Raw genomic sequence first — 20,299 nt, forward strand, 5'->3', positions numbered from 1 at the left:
GTTTGAGAACAGACAATACAATTAAAACTGCTCAATGCAGTGTGCCGAACGACAGTCGCATCACAGATCAGATTTCATTTATCACCCGAAGAGAGTGAGTCGAGCTGACTGACAAGAAGAGACAGGTGAGACCATGCCGAAAGAGTTTCAAAACAAAATGCAAAAGCGCCTGTTTTAAAAATATTTGGGATTTTGAAAAGCCTGTTGACTTCTGCCATTTATCTAAGCGATAATGGAAGTTTCATATTTATTTGGTTCCACTGTGTTTGCTGATTTTTATTTATTTAAACTGTGTCACTTTTTTTTTAAATATATATTACATCAGGGTGTATGCCGTGCTTCCAAGCTTTCTTATTTGTTTGGCTAATAAATTTCTACATTTCTTATTGATTTGGTTATACAGTGTTTTAGTTGCTCTTTAGTCTTTAGTTGTTTTTAAAAAGGTCGTTAAAAAGTCTTAAATTTACCCTCATAAAACCTGTAGAAACCCCAAACACAACATGCTCCGACGAAGTGCGATCAATCCTCAGATACGATCTGGGATGCCATTAAAAATAAACTATCTACTTGTTCTTTATGCTGGGATCCTTCTGATATATGCCAAGTTCTTTTATGAAACTCTAGATGGCGCAGGCTGACGGGTGTTAACATAATTGATGATATTCGCACACTTATATGACTTGGCACAAGCTGATTGGTTCATGTCACGTACGCAGCCAATGAATTTGCACCTTTACCTTTAAATGGCTGGTTAGCATTCACTTGAGCCTTTTGCAACGCGCTTTCAGAGTTCCTCTGAAATCCTCCACCTTCCCCAGCTCCACCTGTATAGATCTGCTACGGGTTATTTTATATGCTATTTGTGCACTATGTCTTAAATCGTCACCGTACCGTATCGCCATATGTTTTGGCAGTAGCAAGTTCCTGTGCTTGCTTGCTGCAGCGGCAATATTCTACAACTACAGCAATAACCAACAGCAGCAGCAATTCAGCAGCAACGTAGCAGATCTATTCCACCAAGACCAAATACATTAACGTTGTCAGATCCATTACCATGCTAAAATCTTTAGAGAGTTGTCATGGAAGAACTGTACAAAGATGCGAAAGAGCTGTTTAAACCAAACACGTCAAAGCGAACGTTCTTTAACTCCATTTGCCCCATTCGACTGCTCCAAGCACGTAGATGTGTCCGTCATGGTGGACCAGTCAGACCATCGGCTGTGCAGGATTGTGGCATCTTCGAATGTTCATTGATTACTATAGTGAATGACGTCAAGTTGACCATTAGAATATGGCGGACGGCTTACGTATAGTGGCCCATAGAAACAGTTTCTAATGAGGCATCTACGTTTACACATCTATGGACTGCACATGTGCACATGGACTGTGTCCGAAAGTGAACGCGCATCTACTGTATCTAGTGTAGACAAGATAGCGGCAGTGATTGTAATTTCTATTTGCTTTTGACACTCACATTCAGCATATTCAAGTGATCAGCCGCTAAGCTACTGAACACCGGTGGGCGGGGCATCATCTTGCACCTCAGATGCAAACGAGCCGTTTTTGGAGCTTGATTTAATAAATGCTTTGTTTATAATGAGGAAGATGTTTTAAGCTATGAAACCTGCTGGATGTTTTATTGGTACAAACACCTCTTATATGCCAAAAGATCAAGGCAAATTTGATTTCTCATGTCATGTCATGACTCTTTTTAACGGCATAAAAAAAAAAAAAAATGTAAATCTGCCATGACCACAATTTGCTTGAAAATAAATCTACTATATATTTACATGCATCCATTAAAAAGTTTGAGATCAGTATCCCTGAAAAGAGAAAGGGAGAGAGAGAGAGGAAGATCAAGAGGAATTAATTTTTTGCTTCTATGTTTTTCATCATGGATGCATTAAATAGATCAAAAGTGACAGTAAAGACGTTTAGATTGTTACAAAGATCTGTTTGAAAAAAAAATGCTATTGAACTTAAAGAATTCTGAAGAATATGTATCACTGTTTTTGCAAAAGGAGCACAACTGTTTTCAACATTACTAATAATAAAAATTAAATACAATGTTTCTTGAACAACATTTTTGGCATATTAGAATGATTTCTGAAGGATCATGTGACACTGAAGACTTTAAAAAAATATTTAAAAAATATTCAGATATAAACAGTTATTTTATAGTATATTAATATTTTAAAATATGACTGTTTTGCTGTGTTTTTGATCAAATAAATGCATTCTTGGTGACCATAAGAGATTCTTTCAAAAACATTTCAAAATGTTACTGACCCCAAAATTTGAAACATGGTGGTGTTTGTGTGTTTAATGTATTATACATTACATCTCATAAATATGCATTCCTCTATTGTTTATTGGCCACACATAAAAGGTCAAAACCACCATACATGTGTACATTTTCAAAGGTTTAGTCAAAGATGTCAGGCTCACCAGAGTTTTGTTGACTAAAAGCTAATTTTTGTAATCTGTCAGCTATTTTACAAATCATGGTTGCAATCTTTTTTTCTGTTGTCCTCGTGTCACTCTCCTTCCTCCTTTTCAGCTCTCATCATTAATCATTTATGAGTTCCTGCTTTCCTGTCTCTCCTCTTCTACCCATCTCTATATTTGTCTTTCTGTATTCATCCTCTGTTCTCTTTCACTGCACCTAATGTGTCAAACACATAGACATATTTGTCCCAAATATACAAGTACACACACACACACACACACACACACACACAGAGAGACAGGATCACCCTCAAACTCCATTACTCCCCACTCTCTAATGTCTCTTGGGAAATGAGTCTGTTTGCATCTAGCGGGTGTAAGGCAGCCAATGAGAATGTTGTCAGTTCATCTGCAGAACAGGGAAGAGCGCTGTGTTGATGGGATGAGGGCGCAGCATGAGGTTAACGACACGCTCTGAGACTATGTGCTCATCTCGCCTCTCTTCTGTTCTGTCATTATTATCTCTTTATAACATTTCTCATATTGATTGTTTATCTAGTATCTTGAGCTGTAGTAAACAATTATGAGATCACTTTATTATTACTTCACTTGGTCATTTTATTGCATAAAATAAGTGCAGATAACTGTCAAAATTATTTATTCAGGATTATGTGTTAATTTAATGTTTTGATCAATAATTAGCTACAAACCAGAATCAGACTTGCTCATTAATTTTTTAAGTTGGCTTGAGAAAGCCAACTTACTGATCTAAAATTTAAACACTAACTCCTCCTAGAGCTTTAAAGCTACAACCACCAAACTCGGATCAGACCTTCAGACTGGTCTGACTCGGTGTGCTATATCTTTTATAACTGATTTGGCTTAAACCAGACTATCAAAACCTGAGGGGTCAGAACTTTTATACAATGAGGCTTATGGTGGATTTAAGCTGTCTATCGCTGTAGCAAAGCTTAACAACTCCCTACTGAATAAACAGCTGAAACCAGCCTAAGCTAGTTGGTCTCTCAGGCTGGTTTTAAAGTGGTTTTGGCCACTTTTAGCTGGACAAGCTGGGAAATCTGCTAAAAGACCAACCAAGCTTTAACCAGCTGTATTCATTTTAAACTAGCTAAGACTAAACAACCAGCCTGTATTTTTATTTTTTTTTTAACTGAATCTGCTGGTTTTAAGATGTTTTTTTTTATTACATCTGATTGGTTTTAGCTGGTTTTCACCTGGATTTTTTTCATTTATGTTAGCTATATTTACATTAAAAATGCTAGCAACATGTTAATCATGATAGAAAAATGCTAGCAACATGCTAAAAACATATGCTACCAACATAGTAATCATGGTAGAAACATGTTAGCAACATGTTAATCATGCTAGAAACATGCTAACAATAAGCTAATCATGTTGAAATTATGTTAGCAACATGCTAGTAACATGTTAACAATGTCTAATCTATCCATCGAAATTTTCAAGCTTTCAGCTTTTACAGCTTCTTCAAACTTTCAGGCTAGGCTTTCTTAAGCTAAATTCAAAGTTTGTTCTCAAAATTAACTCATCTAGTTGAAACCCTATTGTAAAAAATTTAAATAGTCACGCATCAGCGATCTCCACGTAAAACTGATTGGGCAGACCAAACCGTAATTCGGTGGTAGTACTCACACCACCTACAACGTGACCAAGGCTCGCCCCAATCGGCCTGACAGGGACTCTACAGCGAACAAAAGTACGAAATCCCTCATAACTCCTAAACCGTCAGTTGCAGGCTCAAGTGTCGTTGGAATCCTTGGCTCACGCTGGACAAAACACACACATTTTTGGGAACTAGTCCTAGGTTTCTCAGCCGATCAGAACCAAACCAGTGCAGAAAGATTCTCTGGAGAGTGAATAATTAACTTTTGACTCAACGTCGCAAAGGGGCCTTAAAATGTTATAAAGGGGCAGGGCCACTTTTAGTAAAATGGCTATAACTCCTGAACAGAATGAGATATCTGCCGTCAAACTCAGAACACTTATGTAAGAGCTCAATATGAGGTCACAAAAAAAAAATGCGGAGCTTGGCCAATTTGTGGCGCTATAAGAGGGAAAAAAACATAAAAATGGCTATAACTGCACAACCATTCATCCCATCAACATGAAAATCTGTGTGCACGGTCTTGGTCCGAAGTGCCACAAGTGTCTATAAGGACATTTGCGTATCTCAAAAAAACATGTCCACCATTGGCTAAAGAATTTGAGCACTTATTGGACAAGGTTAACAGAGGCTGATCAGGAACGAAACTTACAGCTTCAAATGTCTGAGAGAAATCTGAAAGAAATCGGCCACTGGGGGTGATATCGCATATTTCAAGGGCACAAATGATTGTATGTCGTACGGTTTTTCACACATACACACGATATTCATACCATACTCCTCACTGCGGATGTCTTTGCCTCTAGAACCACTGCTGTCAATCAAATCATTTGTTAAATGATTAAGAAGATGTAAAAAACCTACTTTTGCAAGCTACTCATACGTTTTTCACAAAACACTGCAGTACAATTCTCTGGACTCTCTAGGCCAGTAATTATCGAAAAACTGTTGAAATGTACTCTTTGTGAAGCCATAACAGGGTCGTTTAGAAAAGGGACCTGTCCGAATTTACCCAAAATCCTATAAAGCCTAAAGGAAAACTCAAAACTTCACAAAATCTGGTGAGCACATGTTAAAAAACATAATATTTCTATCGTAAATTACCTTGATTTGCCAAAAATGCTTTTTTAAATCATTGATTTAGGTGGTTACAAGCTTGCTAAATAATGTCTTTTTTCAAATGTGCTTAAATGCTTTGAAGCGCTTGAACCCCGATAATCACTGCTTGCAGCTATATTTGGTTATTTGTATTTTTATTTCACATGTATTGTATTTCTTTTATTACTGTTTTAAATGTTGTTACTGTTTTTAAAAGCAGGCATCATTATTACTGCCCATACTGAAATTAAACTTCATCATATAACTCATCCGCCCTGTAGACATGAAAATCAGCTCAAATTGTGTGGCTTGTTGAGGAGTCGCAGATGATAAAAGGAGTGAAAAAATTCTATGGATTGTGGGGGAAGAGGCCTTTTTGGCTATGACCAGTAAGCAACTACTTAGCAACCACCCGGAACACCATAGAAACCACTCAGAAGACCCTAACAACCAATAGCAGTACCCTGGCAATCATCCATAACACCTTATAGCAGGAAAATGTAAAAATCGAGTTCATCCTAAAATTGTCACAAGTATGCCTGTGCATGATATCTTTTAATCTTAGACTCCTGAAACCTAGTTTCTTTTCCATTCTAGTCAGAAAATGTTGGATTTTGCTCATTTGCGGAAAAAGAGAGCACACAGCTGGAAAGTTCCAGGTCTTTCTGTCTCTTTTCTATGTTTTGTCATTAGAATATGAAAGTTTGCTGACAATCTCAGGAGGATTATTGATTCTCAGGAGCTCAGGACCCCCTGCCATTCCTCCAACCTCCAGATCTCCTCTCTCTAACTCGCTTGTGTTTGATCTAGGTTTGCCAATGTTCCTAAACTCTTCTGTCATTGTTCCACTTTCTTCTCTTGTACAAACACTGTCTTCTACATTGTGGTGAATGTTCTTCATATTTTTTGTTTTGTGTAAGTGTATATGCATTCTGTGAACATTTGGAGGTTGTTCAGTGCATCGCATGCTGTGTCTGCTCTGCACTCTGCAGAAACAAGCAGGAGAGTGAATATTTTGTCTACATTTGAAGCATAATTAAATTTGACTGTGTCTAAAATGATAAAATTTAATAGGATGCTGCTGGACTGTGCTGACTCAGGTTCACTCACACATTCATAGAGGATACACACAAAAAAAATCATGTGCTTTATTACAAGGAATTTTTACCAGTATATAAAAAAGATCAAACATCAAGGCAGAGATATGGAAGTACTAAATATAATCTGTCCATGTCAGACTATAAACTGAAAGTAAATTGAAGAGTAATGGAAAACTGAACTCTGAGTGAACCTCGTGTTTGTCTTGATAATGATCTCCAAACTGGGACTCATTTGAGCTGCCTTATTAAATTCAAATATGGGTTCTTTAACCATATGAAAGAATACACAACTAGACCATAAAGATATGGGTTCAGTTAAAGGGATAGTGCATCCAAAAATAAAGATATTTCCCCTCGTGTGAGGATGTTCACATTGTTTTTATTCTCATATAATGAAAGTGAATGGTGACCAAGACCTAAAAATGACAAAAAGCACTATATAGTACCATGAGTACTATTTTTTCTGAAACCATATGGTAGCTTTGAAGAACAGATTAAAATTCAAGTCATTATTCATTGAAGATCTTTCCCTTTGCTGTATCTCGGAAATCTTATTTGTGCAATATTGAAAATGCACATACGGTATTGAACAATTTCAGATTTGCTGGATTAACAAAAATTTCAGGCTGTTAGTTACGATAAAAAAACTATTTTATATTTTTACATTAACAGTGTAATCAATATTTCGTAGTTAAAGCCAAGAATGAATCTCATCAAGTTATTGTTTTTAGGCATTTTACATTTATTACAAAATAATAACTCAATGCAGTAACAATTTAAACAGTATATTTTATTTGTGAATTTATGTTTATCTGTTCTGGTACCTTTTAACTATTTTTGAATTTTGTGGATCATCAGTCATTAAAGCTGAATAAACATTGGTAACAGACATGGTGATTTACTTTAAATTTCACCAAGCTGATTACTCACTAAAAAACTCCCACAGATCATGTTTTCATGCCATTTCAAGTCTTATTTTGATGTAATGAAGTGGTTATATTAAAGTATGTGTGTTGTTTACTTACCTTTTTAAATGAGTCTTCCCTTTAACGCCATTATATTGTTCATTCAGCCTGATTAACATGCAGAGTGTGCATGAACATAAGAGGCGGGATTTATAGCATGAACCAATCACAGCCAACCATAACCAGACATATGCAATCATATCGTGATGGAGGCATTGCCCCCATTCATTCTCCATTACCCCCCACTGAAATCACTGCATGCTTTAGGGGGTCTGTTAAAACTCAATGGGCTCTGAAGAAGTGAGAGCTTGAGAAGTGGAGCTTGAATGTTCACCATTTTAAGTAGCCACTGGAACAGGACCTAAAATAAAATCATTAGAATGGAAAGAATTCTATATATATATATATATATATATATATGAAATGATAATATAAACAAAGTTTTCTTAAAGTCTTCTTAACTTTTTGTCTTTGCAGGTTAGCTCTGTATGTGTATGAATATCTGCTACATGTTGGAGCTCAGAAATCAGCACAGACCTTCTTGTCAGAGGTAGGTGAACTACTTTTTCATTCTAAATGTTTCTAAACGCTAATCTTTGCAAGACGCTGTAGTTTAAGGAGGTAATATTTACATGTAGCCTCACAGAACCAGTAAACGGCTCCAGTGTATCCTTTACCGTTCTCTGATCCCAGCTTAATTGAATTACACTGAATACAAAACCGTGCTGGCATGAGAAACTGGGCAAACTGTTTTTGTTTAATGGCACTGTCTCATGGAGATGCGGCAGGGGTCTGTAAGCTGTTTTACACGGAAAAGGTTCACTTGGTCTGCTCTGTAAATGAGCATAGTTTATCTTCAACATGAAGTTTTAGTTAGAAATAGCTTGTTGTGAAAGGCTTTAGATGACCCAGTACACAGAATGGACAATTTGAGACCTGTTTGCACTGCAGCAAGCAATGTTTTAACTCTCTTCTAAAGGGTCTGCATCAGAGACACTCAACGTTAATGGCTTGTCATCCACTCAAGCTGTGTTTGGGAAGAGATGTTTATATCTGTATCCACGACAGCTCGCTTGCTAATGACATGATCGCTGACAAGATACAATTGAACAGTAAAAGTAAATGCAGATGCAGATGAGTGCTGTAGCTCTGAGTCAAGTAAATATTTGCGAATGACAGAGGAATAAGGTCAGATGGAACAGAACAAAAGACAGAGAAAGAGACTGGCACAATTGCAGAGGTAAAAACACAAAGGCTGGCCCACCACTCAGACGTGAACATCAACAAGCCAGACGCTGCTGTCGTGACTCAGACCAGCCTCTGTGACTAAGCCAGCCGCCCGTCCATTGTGGCCGGTTTCCTTTGCGACTCCTGTCTTTTGCCACCCTGCTCATGTAACCAGTTCACGCTGGACTTGAACCCAAAAATAGCCGTGGCTCTCGCAGCAATGTATTGAGATAATGTTGGGCACACCCGTGTTGTTTATGGCGGCTGTCGTCAGCGCTTTAATGTCGGTAAACCCATCTCACATGGCCAGTGACTGAAACTGATGATCTCATCGAGATTGATGGTGTTTTCTGTTCCTGTTTAGTCTTTTTTTAAAGAGTTGAGGATGAGAAAGGAGAAGGGTGTGCAGAAGCTTTAGTGATAAACCTTCGACCTTCCCTAAGCACAGCCTGTTACTGACCAATCCTACTTTAGCAACTGTTGCCATCCACCATAACACACATATTTATATTGAGGTCAAAAGTTTGGGTCAAAAGAAAAGAACCATTAAAAATGTTAATTGTTTTACCAAAATAACTGGGATTATACAAAATGCATGTTATTTTTTTAGTACCGACCTGAATAAGATATTTCACATAAAAGACGTTAACATATAGTCCACAAGAATTTATTAAAATGACCCAGTTCAAAAGTTTACATCCTCTTGATTTTTAATACTGTGTTGTTACCTTTTTGTTTTTAGTTGTTCATGAGTCCCTTGTTTGTCCTGAACAATTAAACGGCCTGCTGTTCTCCAGAAAAATCCTTCAGGTCCCACAGATTCTTTGGTTTTTCAGCATTTTTGTGTATTTGAACCCTTTCCAACAATGACTGTGATTTTGAGATCCATATTTTCATACTGAGGCAAACTGAGGGACTCATATGCAACTATTAGAGAAGGTTCAAACACTCACTGATGATTCAGAAGGAAAAATGATGCACTAAGAGCAGGGGGTGAAAATTTTTGAACATAATGGAGATGTGTAAATTTTTCTTATTTTGCCTAAATATCGTTTTTTTTTTTTTGTTGTTTGTTTGTTTAGGACTGCCCTTCAGAGGCTACAGAAGATACTTACATCTTTAAATTTAAATTAAAAAAAAATGTTCAAAAAAAAGTCCACTTCCAAAACAAAGATTCACATATAATGTACTCACCCCATTGTCATCCAAGATGTTCATGTCTTTCTTCAGTTGTAAAGAAATGTTTTTTGAGGAAAACATTTCAGCATTTTTCTCCATATAATGGACTGATATGGTGCCCTGAGTTTGAACTTCCAAAATACAGTTTAAATGTGTTTTCAAACCAGGGATGTAACGATTACCGGTTTGACGATAAATCATGATAAAATTCCCCACAGTTAGTATTACCGTTTCGTATTTGATTATGATGATAAATACATACTGTGCAGCATAAGTTACAGTTTTAAGTAACAGTCTCATTTGCGCACGGCACGCAATAGTTTCGTTTTGTGTGGAAAGACGGCGGATGTTTGATGCCATTAGAGAGCTAATGGCATAGGCGCCAATCATCACGGAAATAATCGAGCACCCACGGAAAAACACGAGATAGTCTCCGTTCATTTTAAGCAATAAGAAATGCATTGCAACTTTTACGACTTTATTATCGTTTTCATAGTATTTTAATGGTAAATGTCAAGAGTGCATTATTATATGAGAGGGTGGCAGCAGAAATTCTCTCGGCTTGCAGCTGGCTTCCTCTCCCATATATAGTGATCATTGCTTTGCGCTCCCTCAGATATTAAGTGTGTGCCCTCAAGCATTGTCCTGTGTGCGCGCGAATAAGTGCTTATTGTTAACAGGTATTTATTAAATCATTTTATTTAGTGAAGCGTAACTAATGTATTTGCAGTCCGTACGTTTCACTTCGCAATTGAGGGTTGGGCACCCACCGGCAGAAACATAAATCGGGAATTATAATGAATATATGAATGAATTAATTTGGATGTACCTCTGAAGGTTCTGACTGTCTTCAGAAAAGATTCGGTGGCATTTTGTTTTCACCGCTCCATGTAATATCTAAAGTAGTGCTCATGACAATGCTGCTTTATCCACGGAGTTCACGGAAACAGCTGTAATTCAGCTTGCCCATAAGCGCCATCTAGTGTCATACAGATTTACAGAGACTTACATTTACATTCAGCTTGTGTGCCGTTTTTGTCTGGCCAAAAAACAGACCGAATTTGCCCTGCTGTATCATAAATTCTGACCCGTTGATGAAAAACAAGCTTACGTGGATTATACACATTTAAATAAGTCAGACCAGTTATCTAGATTTGTTATGGAACAGATAAAATACATATAATAATTTATTAAATGTATTATGATTTTGACTTAACCCTTTTATTTATTTAAAGGCTGAAATGTGAGGTTTATGAAAGTTTTTCACAGCTTTATTTGAAAAGTTACATCCGATATTTCAACATGCTATTAGTTAAACTGTTTTAGTTAAACTGTTGTCAGTCATGTTGTCATTTAAAATTCGGATATCATTGGTAGGCTACGGTTGTTGTTTTAGTGATTATGCAAATCAGAAGTCATTTTATTTGTTGTTTGTTGATTTTAAATATAAAACTTGGTGAAGTGATTTATGTGTCAGTATATTTTGAACTTTTTCAGTACATTTTAACAATACCGTGATTATACTGATAACCGTGATCATTTTGGTCACTATAATCGTGATCAGAAATTTTCATACCGTTACATCCCTATTTCAAACGATCCCAAATGTGGTTGTAAACGATCCCAGCCAAGAAAGAAGGGTTTTTATCTAGCAAAACGATCTGTTATTTTCATAAAAATAATACAATTTATATACTTTTAATGTCAAACGCTCATCTTGTCTTACTCTGCCTAAATTGTTTTTGTTCCGGTTAATGACAGTTAGGGTATGTCGAAAAACTCCCAATTCATGTTCTCCCTCAACTTCAAAATTGTCTTATATCACTGTTTTACCTTTTCGGGTGTTTGATCTTCTTTGCATGTTCACTTTGCAAAGACTGTGTCGGTACTTCTGCAGAATGTAGGATGATTTTGAAATGATTTTTGAAGTTGAGAGAGAAAATACGATTGGACTTTTTTGACATACCCTAACTGTCTTGAGCCACTATACACAGAGTTCAGACAGAGCAAGGCAAGGCAAGAATAAAAGTATATAAATTGTATTTTGTTTATGAAAATAACTGATCGTTTCGCTAGATAAGACCCTTCTTCCTCGGCTGGGATCATTTACAACTGCATTGGGATCGTTTGAAGCCACATTTAAACTGCATTTTGGAAGTTCAAAATTGGGGCATCATATCAGTCCATTATATGAAGAAAAATGCTGAAATGTTTTCCTCAAAAAACACAATTTCTTTACGACTGAAGAAAGAAACACATGAACATCTTGGATGACAATGGGGTGGAAGTGGTCTTCTCCTTTAATGCATTGTGTTTCCTTCTGGAGCATCAGTGAGTGTTTGAAACTTCTGTAATAGTTGCATATGAGTCCCTTAGTTGTCCTCAGTGTGAAAATCTGGATCGCAAAATCATACAGTCATCGCTGAAAAGGGTTCACATATATAAATATAAATATAAATATATATTGATTCATTGATTTATTTTTTCTGCCTTTTAACAGTAATATGTCAACAAAATGAAACAATAATTTTGAACCTGGCTTTATCCAGCATTCATATCGCTGTTCTGGAAAATGTGTAGAAATGTATTTGAAATAGATTTATTTTGTGCTGAGTATACTGCAATTGCAGTTTTAGAATACTAAACTGGTATACTTAAAGTCTAATTTTGTGCTTAATGTACTTTAATTGTGCAGAAGTAGTGCTGAAGTCCAGCTAAAGATATACTTAAGTATATTTGATTGTGCTAAAGTGGAACTATTATAAGTATACTTCAGGTCACTTTAAATATTTTGCATTTAAAGACTGATATTATACAGAGATCATACAGTCCTTATTAGTAGTGATATTAAGACACATTTCAGCAAAATATTAAGAAATGTGTATTGTGCGATTAAAAAAAAACTTCAAACAAAGTTTCATTTTAATCAGTAAATCTTACAGTACATGATATGTCAATAAATATGTTAATGGGTTTTAAATATATTTAGTATGAAATGTATTTTAAATAAATTGTGGAATAGTTGTTGTTTTTTTAGGGTTACCTTATAATCTCTGATTTCTATGGCATACTCCGCCAAGCAGAGCTTAGTGAAGTGTCAATTGATTAACTGAATTTTTATTAATGAAGTCATAGACTGAGTCACACTGAGACAGATGCCAAGTAACAGTTTTATTTCTCAGATTTATTCTGGGCACCGCGTTTGACTCAAAGTTCAGCTCTCCATGGCAGAATTTGCCCTTAATTATGTTTAAATCACAAAGGGAGCACAGGTCGACTTGTCATTGAATCTTTATAACTCTTTGTTCTTTGTTTAACTTGGCAGATTCGATGGGAGAAGAACATAACATTAGGAGAGCCGCCTGGGTTCTTGCACTCGTGGTGGTGGTAAGAAAACTATGCTTGAAAAGGTTTCTTTAGCGCTATTTGAATGGGATTAGTGTGCTAAAAATGTTAATGGGGTCGTGAAGTTTCCTTCAAATTGTCCTTTTGAGATCTTTGTACTATAAAAGCATCCTGTAAGTTTCAGAACTCAAAACTTCCTCATTAGTCCAAAAACAGCTTTTATTGAAACTCAGCTCAGAAAACCACTTACGAAAAAGAAGTTTATTCAAGTGTGCTATTAGTATACTTCTTTTGAACTAAAAATAGGAAAGTATACTTTCAGTCTACTTCTTATGTACTTCTCAGAAATATGCTTTATATATTTCTCAGAAATATACTTAAAATTACATTTAAGTATACTTGATTTATACTTAGAAAAAGTCTAAATATATTTGAGCTATACTTGTGCTCTGAGAATCTGTGTTTTCATTGTTATACATGAGAGATGCTATTACACATCTTCTGTAAAAAATTTCCAAAACACAAGTGAAGAAGAAACCAAAACAGATGCTAATACATATTTTCCATTTTATGAAACATTTTGAGACTCAAATACTAAAAAATGCTATTTTCTTGAAACTAAAAACCCTTGTCAGACCAACAAAATTATGCAAATGTTGTCCCAACTCATCAAACACAGTTGTCTGAGCAAATAATTTCATATTGTTGAAATTTTAAGGCTTTGTAAGTTCCCAGCATGCATTGCAGCATGAATAAATTATGCAGTTACTGTTATAGGATTAGTGTTTTGCTGTTTGCTGACTTCATTTAAACTTTTTTGTTGTTGTTTTGTCATTATTGTTAGTTATTTGTTGTACTGTGACGTAAAGATCTAATCTTTTTAATATTTGCTGATTGCCACCATTCTTGAGGTTTGTGTGTCTTGTTTTGAGGCCTAGATACTTTCAACTACTTACATCTCTTCCCTGGACATCTTAATCTTGTAAAATGCTTTACAAACAAAGACAACATTGTCTACATATTAGACTAAGTTATTTATAATGTTTTGTATGTTGAGATATTCATATAACAAGATATATACAAATTAATACCTAAATAGGGATATCATAGTATACTTAAAGTATGATATATACAGTATACTTACAGTATAAAACTACTAATCTAATATTTTACTGAGACTATACTTCAAAGTATACTAAAAATGCATTAAAAAGTATTTAATTAGTAAACTATCAGTATACCTATTAGTTCACCTTTAGTATACTTGCAGTACAATCTGAAAACATAGATGTAAACTAGTTGTGTACTGAAAGTTTACTACTGTTATACTTAAAGTATACTTAAAAATATACTTTTATATACTAGAAAGTGGACCAATTTAGTCCCAAGGAGTATTAAAGTAGTACACTGAAAAGTATATTACTAGTATGCCTATATTTGTATACTTACTACATAAAGTATACTTAAAAATATACTTAAACTTTACTTACGTATACTTAATAAAATAAACTTGAAGTATACTTCTTTTTGGTAAGGGATGACTTGTTTTAGTTTTTGTCACAATATGATGATGTCATCAGATCAACGTTATTGGCCCCACCCACTGTGAGATAAAGAAGGAGAGAAGAGCAATGCAAGATAACTGGACTAAAAACAACATTACCCTCCAAATGATCCTGGAAATGGGCTGCTCCTTTCTGGAAAGAGGGGAAGCCTTCACTGTTCCTGCCTAGGTCACTATGGCAACAATAAAACAAAACATCTTTTTGTTTTTGGTTATCGTCATCTTTTGGTTATTGTGTCAAAAACACAGTTCACTTGTGTTCACAGTCGGTTATGACTGTGAGTATAAAAAACTGATTGTGTATCAGTATATTAGATCTGTGAAATGGCGCCTCTTGACATGGTAAAAATACACTACTAGCACAACTCAAACAGACCTCACCCGCTGATGTTTCTTTTTGTTTATGCCTTGGGGAGGAATTTTTTAAATGTGGGATATTGTGACGTATACATTCCCAGAAGAAAACTCAGAACTATAATTGAGGCATTTGAGGGAGATCAGAAACAGAGCTTACTGATATAATGGACTTTGTGCTTTGTAACTTTGCAGATCAAAGGGAGAGTTTACTCAAAAATGAAAATTGTGTCATTAATTACTCACCCACATGTCATTCCGTCCCGGTAAGACCTCTGTTCATCTTCAGAACACAAATTAAGATATTTTATTATGAAATCCTAGCCCTGATAGCAAACGTACATCTCGGAGACGTGTATTTGACATCTGCATATCTGCAAGACGTATTTTTTAGAATGTTTGCTCATCTGCAATACGTCTATAGGATGTTTCATATCAGATGTCAAACAGACGTCTATCAGATGTTTTTAAGATGTTTATTATTTGCAGTGTATGTAAAACTGACATCTTACAGACGTCTGTCAGATGTTTGTACGCAGCAAATGCTTTCCAGATCAAGTGATCTTTAACAGACTTCTTGCAGATGTACGCGTGCTATCTGGGAGAGCTTTCTGACTGCGTACAAACCAGAGTATGTGAGCGGAGCGCGGAGTGGAGCGGTGTGATTTTTAATAGAGTGAGGAGCGGAAATTTTAAAAGTCGGAGCGTTGTGGTTTTTACTCGCTCCAAGAGCGCTCCACTACCGCTCCATCACGAGTACAATTCATGACAACGACCCAAAATATAACTGAATATATAGCAAGAATTCATGTGTTAAACATAGCCTATTTAGCTAGCTTGATAGAGATGGATAACTCAAATCAGAAAGAATGTGAAAACTAGGATGACGTCAATGGACGAGCATAAAGTTATAGTTTTCAATGAATTAGTTTGTTCTTTCAAGATATTTAATATTTTCAAGTGAAAGCGTGATTTAAACAAGTACAACACTTATTCACGCAATTGCTCTCTCAATAATATCCGATTTCAAATGAGAAGAAATCTATAAGAAATGCAGCGATCTGTACGTAAAATAACTGACGAAACGTATTGTTATTATTATTATTTATTTATTTTTTTTATCACAAACATTTGCACTGCAAAAAGCAGCAATTATACCTTTTAATGCTGACTGACAACAATGTTAGCTTGGCATGAGGAAAAAAGTTTGCGCACTAGTGTTCCAATAAGCCACTTTAAAACTACACTTTCGTTTTATTTCTGTTATTTTCTTCTTTTAATATACGTTATGAACAGAACTGTGGTATTTCAAACATACTGATATAGTTTAGACGCGGAGCGAAGGCGGAGCGTTGTTTCTGGTATCAGTGAGCGAGGAGTGGAGCGGGAGCGGGAAACGGTGAACCCGGAGCGGAGCTGGAGCGGAGCGGTTATAAAATGCACGGAGCGCGGAGGGGAAATTGTTGTCGCTCCACTCCGCTCACATACTCTGGTACAAACATCTGACAGACGTCTGTAAGATCTAAACATCTTAAAGGAGAAGTCCACTTCCAGAACAAAATTTTACAGATAATGCACTCACCCCCTTGTCGTAAAGAAATTATGTTTTTTTGAGGAAAACATTTCAGGATTTTTCTCCATATAATGGACTGATATGGTGCCCCGAGTTTGAACTTCCAAAATGCAGTTTAAATGCGGCTTCAAATGATCCCAAATGTGGTTGTAAACAATCCCATTTGAGGAAGAAGGGTCTTATCTAGTGAAATGATCAGTTATTTTTATAAAAAATAATACAATTTATATACTTTTTAATGTCAAACGCTCGTCTTGTCTTACTCTGCCTGAACTGTTTTTTCCGGTTCATGACAGTTAGGGTATGTCAAAAAACTCCCATCTCATGTTCTCCCTCAACTTCAAAATCATCCTATATCGCTGTTTTACCTTTTTTTTTTAAGGGTGTTTGATCTTCTTTGCAAAGACTGGGTCGGTACTTCTGCAGTTTAAATAAGTAAGGCTGGGCAAAAAATTACAAGTCATCCTCACTGTCGAAATCTTCAGACTAGTTTACAAATACTGTTTCATGTACAGCATGTCTTCCTCTGCGTGTAAACAAGGCGGAGCGCATCCGGGTTATAAACCAGAAAACCGGCTCATGCGTCAGCAGCATCACATGCATTCATCGTGGTACTCTCACAGACATATTTGATTCTGACAGTATAAAAATCTCAAAATCCATTTGTGAAACAAACATTTCCTAAGGGAAAACTAATCCCATCCAAATAGGGCTTTAATTAACTGAGCGTAGTCATTTTTTTCTCAGACTGCAGTAACAGTCGTTTTATATTATTTTGTACATCTTTTATTGCAGTGTTTTCTGGGACCTCTACTGTGCCGCTCCTGAGAGGAGAGAAACATGTGAGCACTCAAGTGAAGCCAAAGCTTTTCATGACTATGTGAGTATAAATATGTGTTCACTTACTATGATTCAATGCAGTAACTATGTTTTTAAAAAGACCAGTTTTTAAAAAGAAATTAAGGAGACATTTAATGATACCACTGATAAACCAATGAACACATTTTAGTGTTTTGTACTATAAACAAAACCAGTATGGAAACCACTGACCTGTAGAACAGCAGTTACAGTTGCTCTCTGGAGAAACCTTGCAGGATAATTGTGAGTGAGTGTACAGCTCATAGAAGGAGAGGTAAGGTGAGCAGGAGGGGAATGGAAAGCGGGAAGGATGATAAATTGGTGGTCCGTCCTGGAGGCATTAGCAATGATGTCATACATTTGCGGTCATCTTGGCTAGAGGGAGGAGGACACCTTGACCTATTCGGAGTATGAAAGAGAGAGAGCAGTACTGAAGCATATGGAGTAACCGACAGAGTGTGATTAGATTAAAGGCTTGTCTAAAAGAAATAATGACCCATTTGAATTAGGTCAAAATCAGCATAATGGCCTCATTGTTCTTCTAATGCCTTGATTAAAACCACAACGACGCCACCTACAAGTCAGGTACCTGTTTATTCGCCACAAATTATATAGACCTCACGACCAGAATCACCAAGATTAACTGCTTAACCAGCCACAGCTCATTACAGTAAAAGCCTCCGCTTTTAGTTCATGCTTCAATCATGTGAAGTGCCGCACTGATTCTCATTCATGCATGAAATGTGAAAGACATGTTATTAAATCATAAAATACTTTAAAGTGATCTATGGTCGTGGCTACATTGTGTTTAGCAAGTTTCATTAGAGAAAGCCATCAGTCAAATTTCCAGAGGCGTTTTTATCTTAATTAATCCATGCTCATAAAGGTATATGTAATTAAATATAAAAATATCATTAAATCGCTTTACTTTAAAGGGATAGTTCACCCCAAAATTAAAATTCTGTCATCATTTACTTAGACTCAAGTTGTTTCAAACCTGTATGAGTTGGTTTCAGCTGTTGAACACAAGAGGTTACATTGGTAGCCAGATGGTTGATGGTAACAATTGATTTCCATAGTCAGAAAAAAAAATACTATGGTAGTTACAGGCTACAGGCCACTGTCTTTTGTGAAACACATCCGAAAGACACTCATACGGGTTTGGAACATTCTAATTTGTAATTTATTTTTAATTAATTGTAATGAAAATAGTTCCTGTGTGTGTGGTCTCCAATATTTGTGTGCTTTTTAGAAAAGCCATAGTAATGATTACACGTAACACGTATTGTAATATTCTCACTTAAAGGATAAGTTCACTTCCAGAACAAAAATTTACAGATAATGTACTCACCCCTTATCATCCAAGATGTTCATGTCTTTCTTTCTTCAGTCATAAAGAAATTATGTTTTTTGAGGAAAACATTTTGGTTTGTGCCCTGAGTTTGAACTTTCAAAGTGTAGTTTAAATGTGGTTTCAAACGATCCCAAATGCGGCTGTAAATGATCCCAGCTGATGAAGGAGGGTCTTATCGGTTATCGGTTATTTTCATAAAAATAATACAATTTATATACTTTTAATGTCAAACGCACGTCTTGTCTTGCTCTGCCTGAACTCTGTTTTTGTTCCAGTTCATGACAGTTAGGGTATGTTGAAAACTCCCATCTCTTGTTCTCCCTCAACTTCAAAATGATCCTATATCACTGTTTTACCTTTTTTGTTAAGGGTGTTTGATCTTCTTTGCATGTTCACTTTGCAAAGACTGGGATGGTACTTCTGCAGCGACGTAGGATGATTTTGAAATGATTTTTGAAGTTGAGGAAGAAAATACGATTGGAGTTTTTCAACATACCCTAACTGTCTTGAGTCAGAACACACAGAGTTCAGGCAGAGCAAGACAAGACAAAAGTATATAAATTGTATTATTTTTATGAAGATAACTGATTGTTTTGCTAGATAAGGTCCTTCTTCCTTGGCTGGGATCGTTTACAATCGCATATGTGATCATTTGAAGCCGCATTTAAACTGCATTTTAGAAGTTCGAACTCAAGGCACCATGTCAGTCCACTATATGGAGAAAAATGCTAAAATGTTTTCCTCAAAAAACACAATTTTTTTATGACTGAAGAAAGAAAGACATGAACATCTTGGATGACAAGGGCATGAGTACATTATCTGTGAATTTTTGTTCTGGAAGTGGACTTCTCCTTTAAGATAAATGTCTAAAATGCGAAGTAACTAAATCCCGAAGAATGATCCAGCGACTCACCCTGCATTGATTTCCATTGTTTAACTGCCATTTTTAGTGTGGAAAAATTGTCTGCTGCGCTGTAAGTGCTCTTCGGATAATTCTCTCCTTCCTAAACGAGCACATTCCCTTTCCCTGGCAATCATAAACACACTCTATTTTTACCCACTCTCTCTCATTGTGTTCCCCCTCAAAAAAAAAAACAGCAGACAATAACTGGTACTCTGTTGGATTTCTGACGTTTAACACAAATGGAATGTCTGAGACTCTGGAGATCGGGTTGATTTTTGTCAGTGTTATTTAGTGATATGTTTATTTTGTGCATGCTCTTTTCCTTCAGTGTCACCTGTCGGGTCAAGGCATAGTTAATCTATTAACTAGTTAGATTTAAGGTTTTGGAATAGATGGCACACAGATTTATCATTAAATTAATGTGAAGCTGAAGCCTTTATTTGTATTAAGTTTCCTGTATTTGCTTGTCTTAAAACTTTCTGTCATGATTGCCAGTGCTTAAATAGATTTAATAGCTGTAGTCTGAGCAGTGTGTTCAAGTGCTGCTTTTCGGTCCAGACACCGCCAATGTGAGCGACAACATTGTCGGTTTTCCTTGCTGCTAGTTCTTTGAAGTCGGCTTGGTGTGTCCTGTCCTTAAAAGTGAACATAAGGGGTTTTTTTTTTCTGACATCAGAGCCACTGAGGC

At 36.1% G+C, this 20,299-nt stretch overlaps 1 protein-coding gene across 1 annotated transcript in view; it reads left to right on the forward strand.

Annotated features, from left to right (window-relative positions):
- The window catches only part of ssbp2a (single stranded DNA binding protein 2a), a 40,278-nt gene that overhangs the window by 4,905 nt on the left and 15,074 nt on the right, over nucleotides 1-20,299 (forward strand). Inside the window, exons 2-4 of the mRNA XM_051110831.1 lie at nucleotides 7,731-7,803; nucleotides 12,985-13,046; nucleotides 17,291-17,375. Of these exons, the coding sequence (XP_050966788.1) occupies nucleotides 7,731-7,803; nucleotides 12,985-13,046; nucleotides 17,291-17,375 (220 nt within the window). The remainder of the gene's footprint in view (nucleotides 1-7,730; nucleotides 7,804-12,984; nucleotides 13,047-17,290; nucleotides 17,376-20,299) is intronic.

This window comes from Labeo rohita, chromosome 5 (assembly GCF_022985175.1).
Source record: "Labeo rohita strain BAU-BD-2019 chromosome 5, IGBB_LRoh.1.0, whole genome shotgun sequence".
Classification (NCBI taxonomy): Eukaryota; Metazoa; Chordata; class Actinopteri; order Cypriniformes; family Cyprinidae; genus Labeo; species Labeo rohita.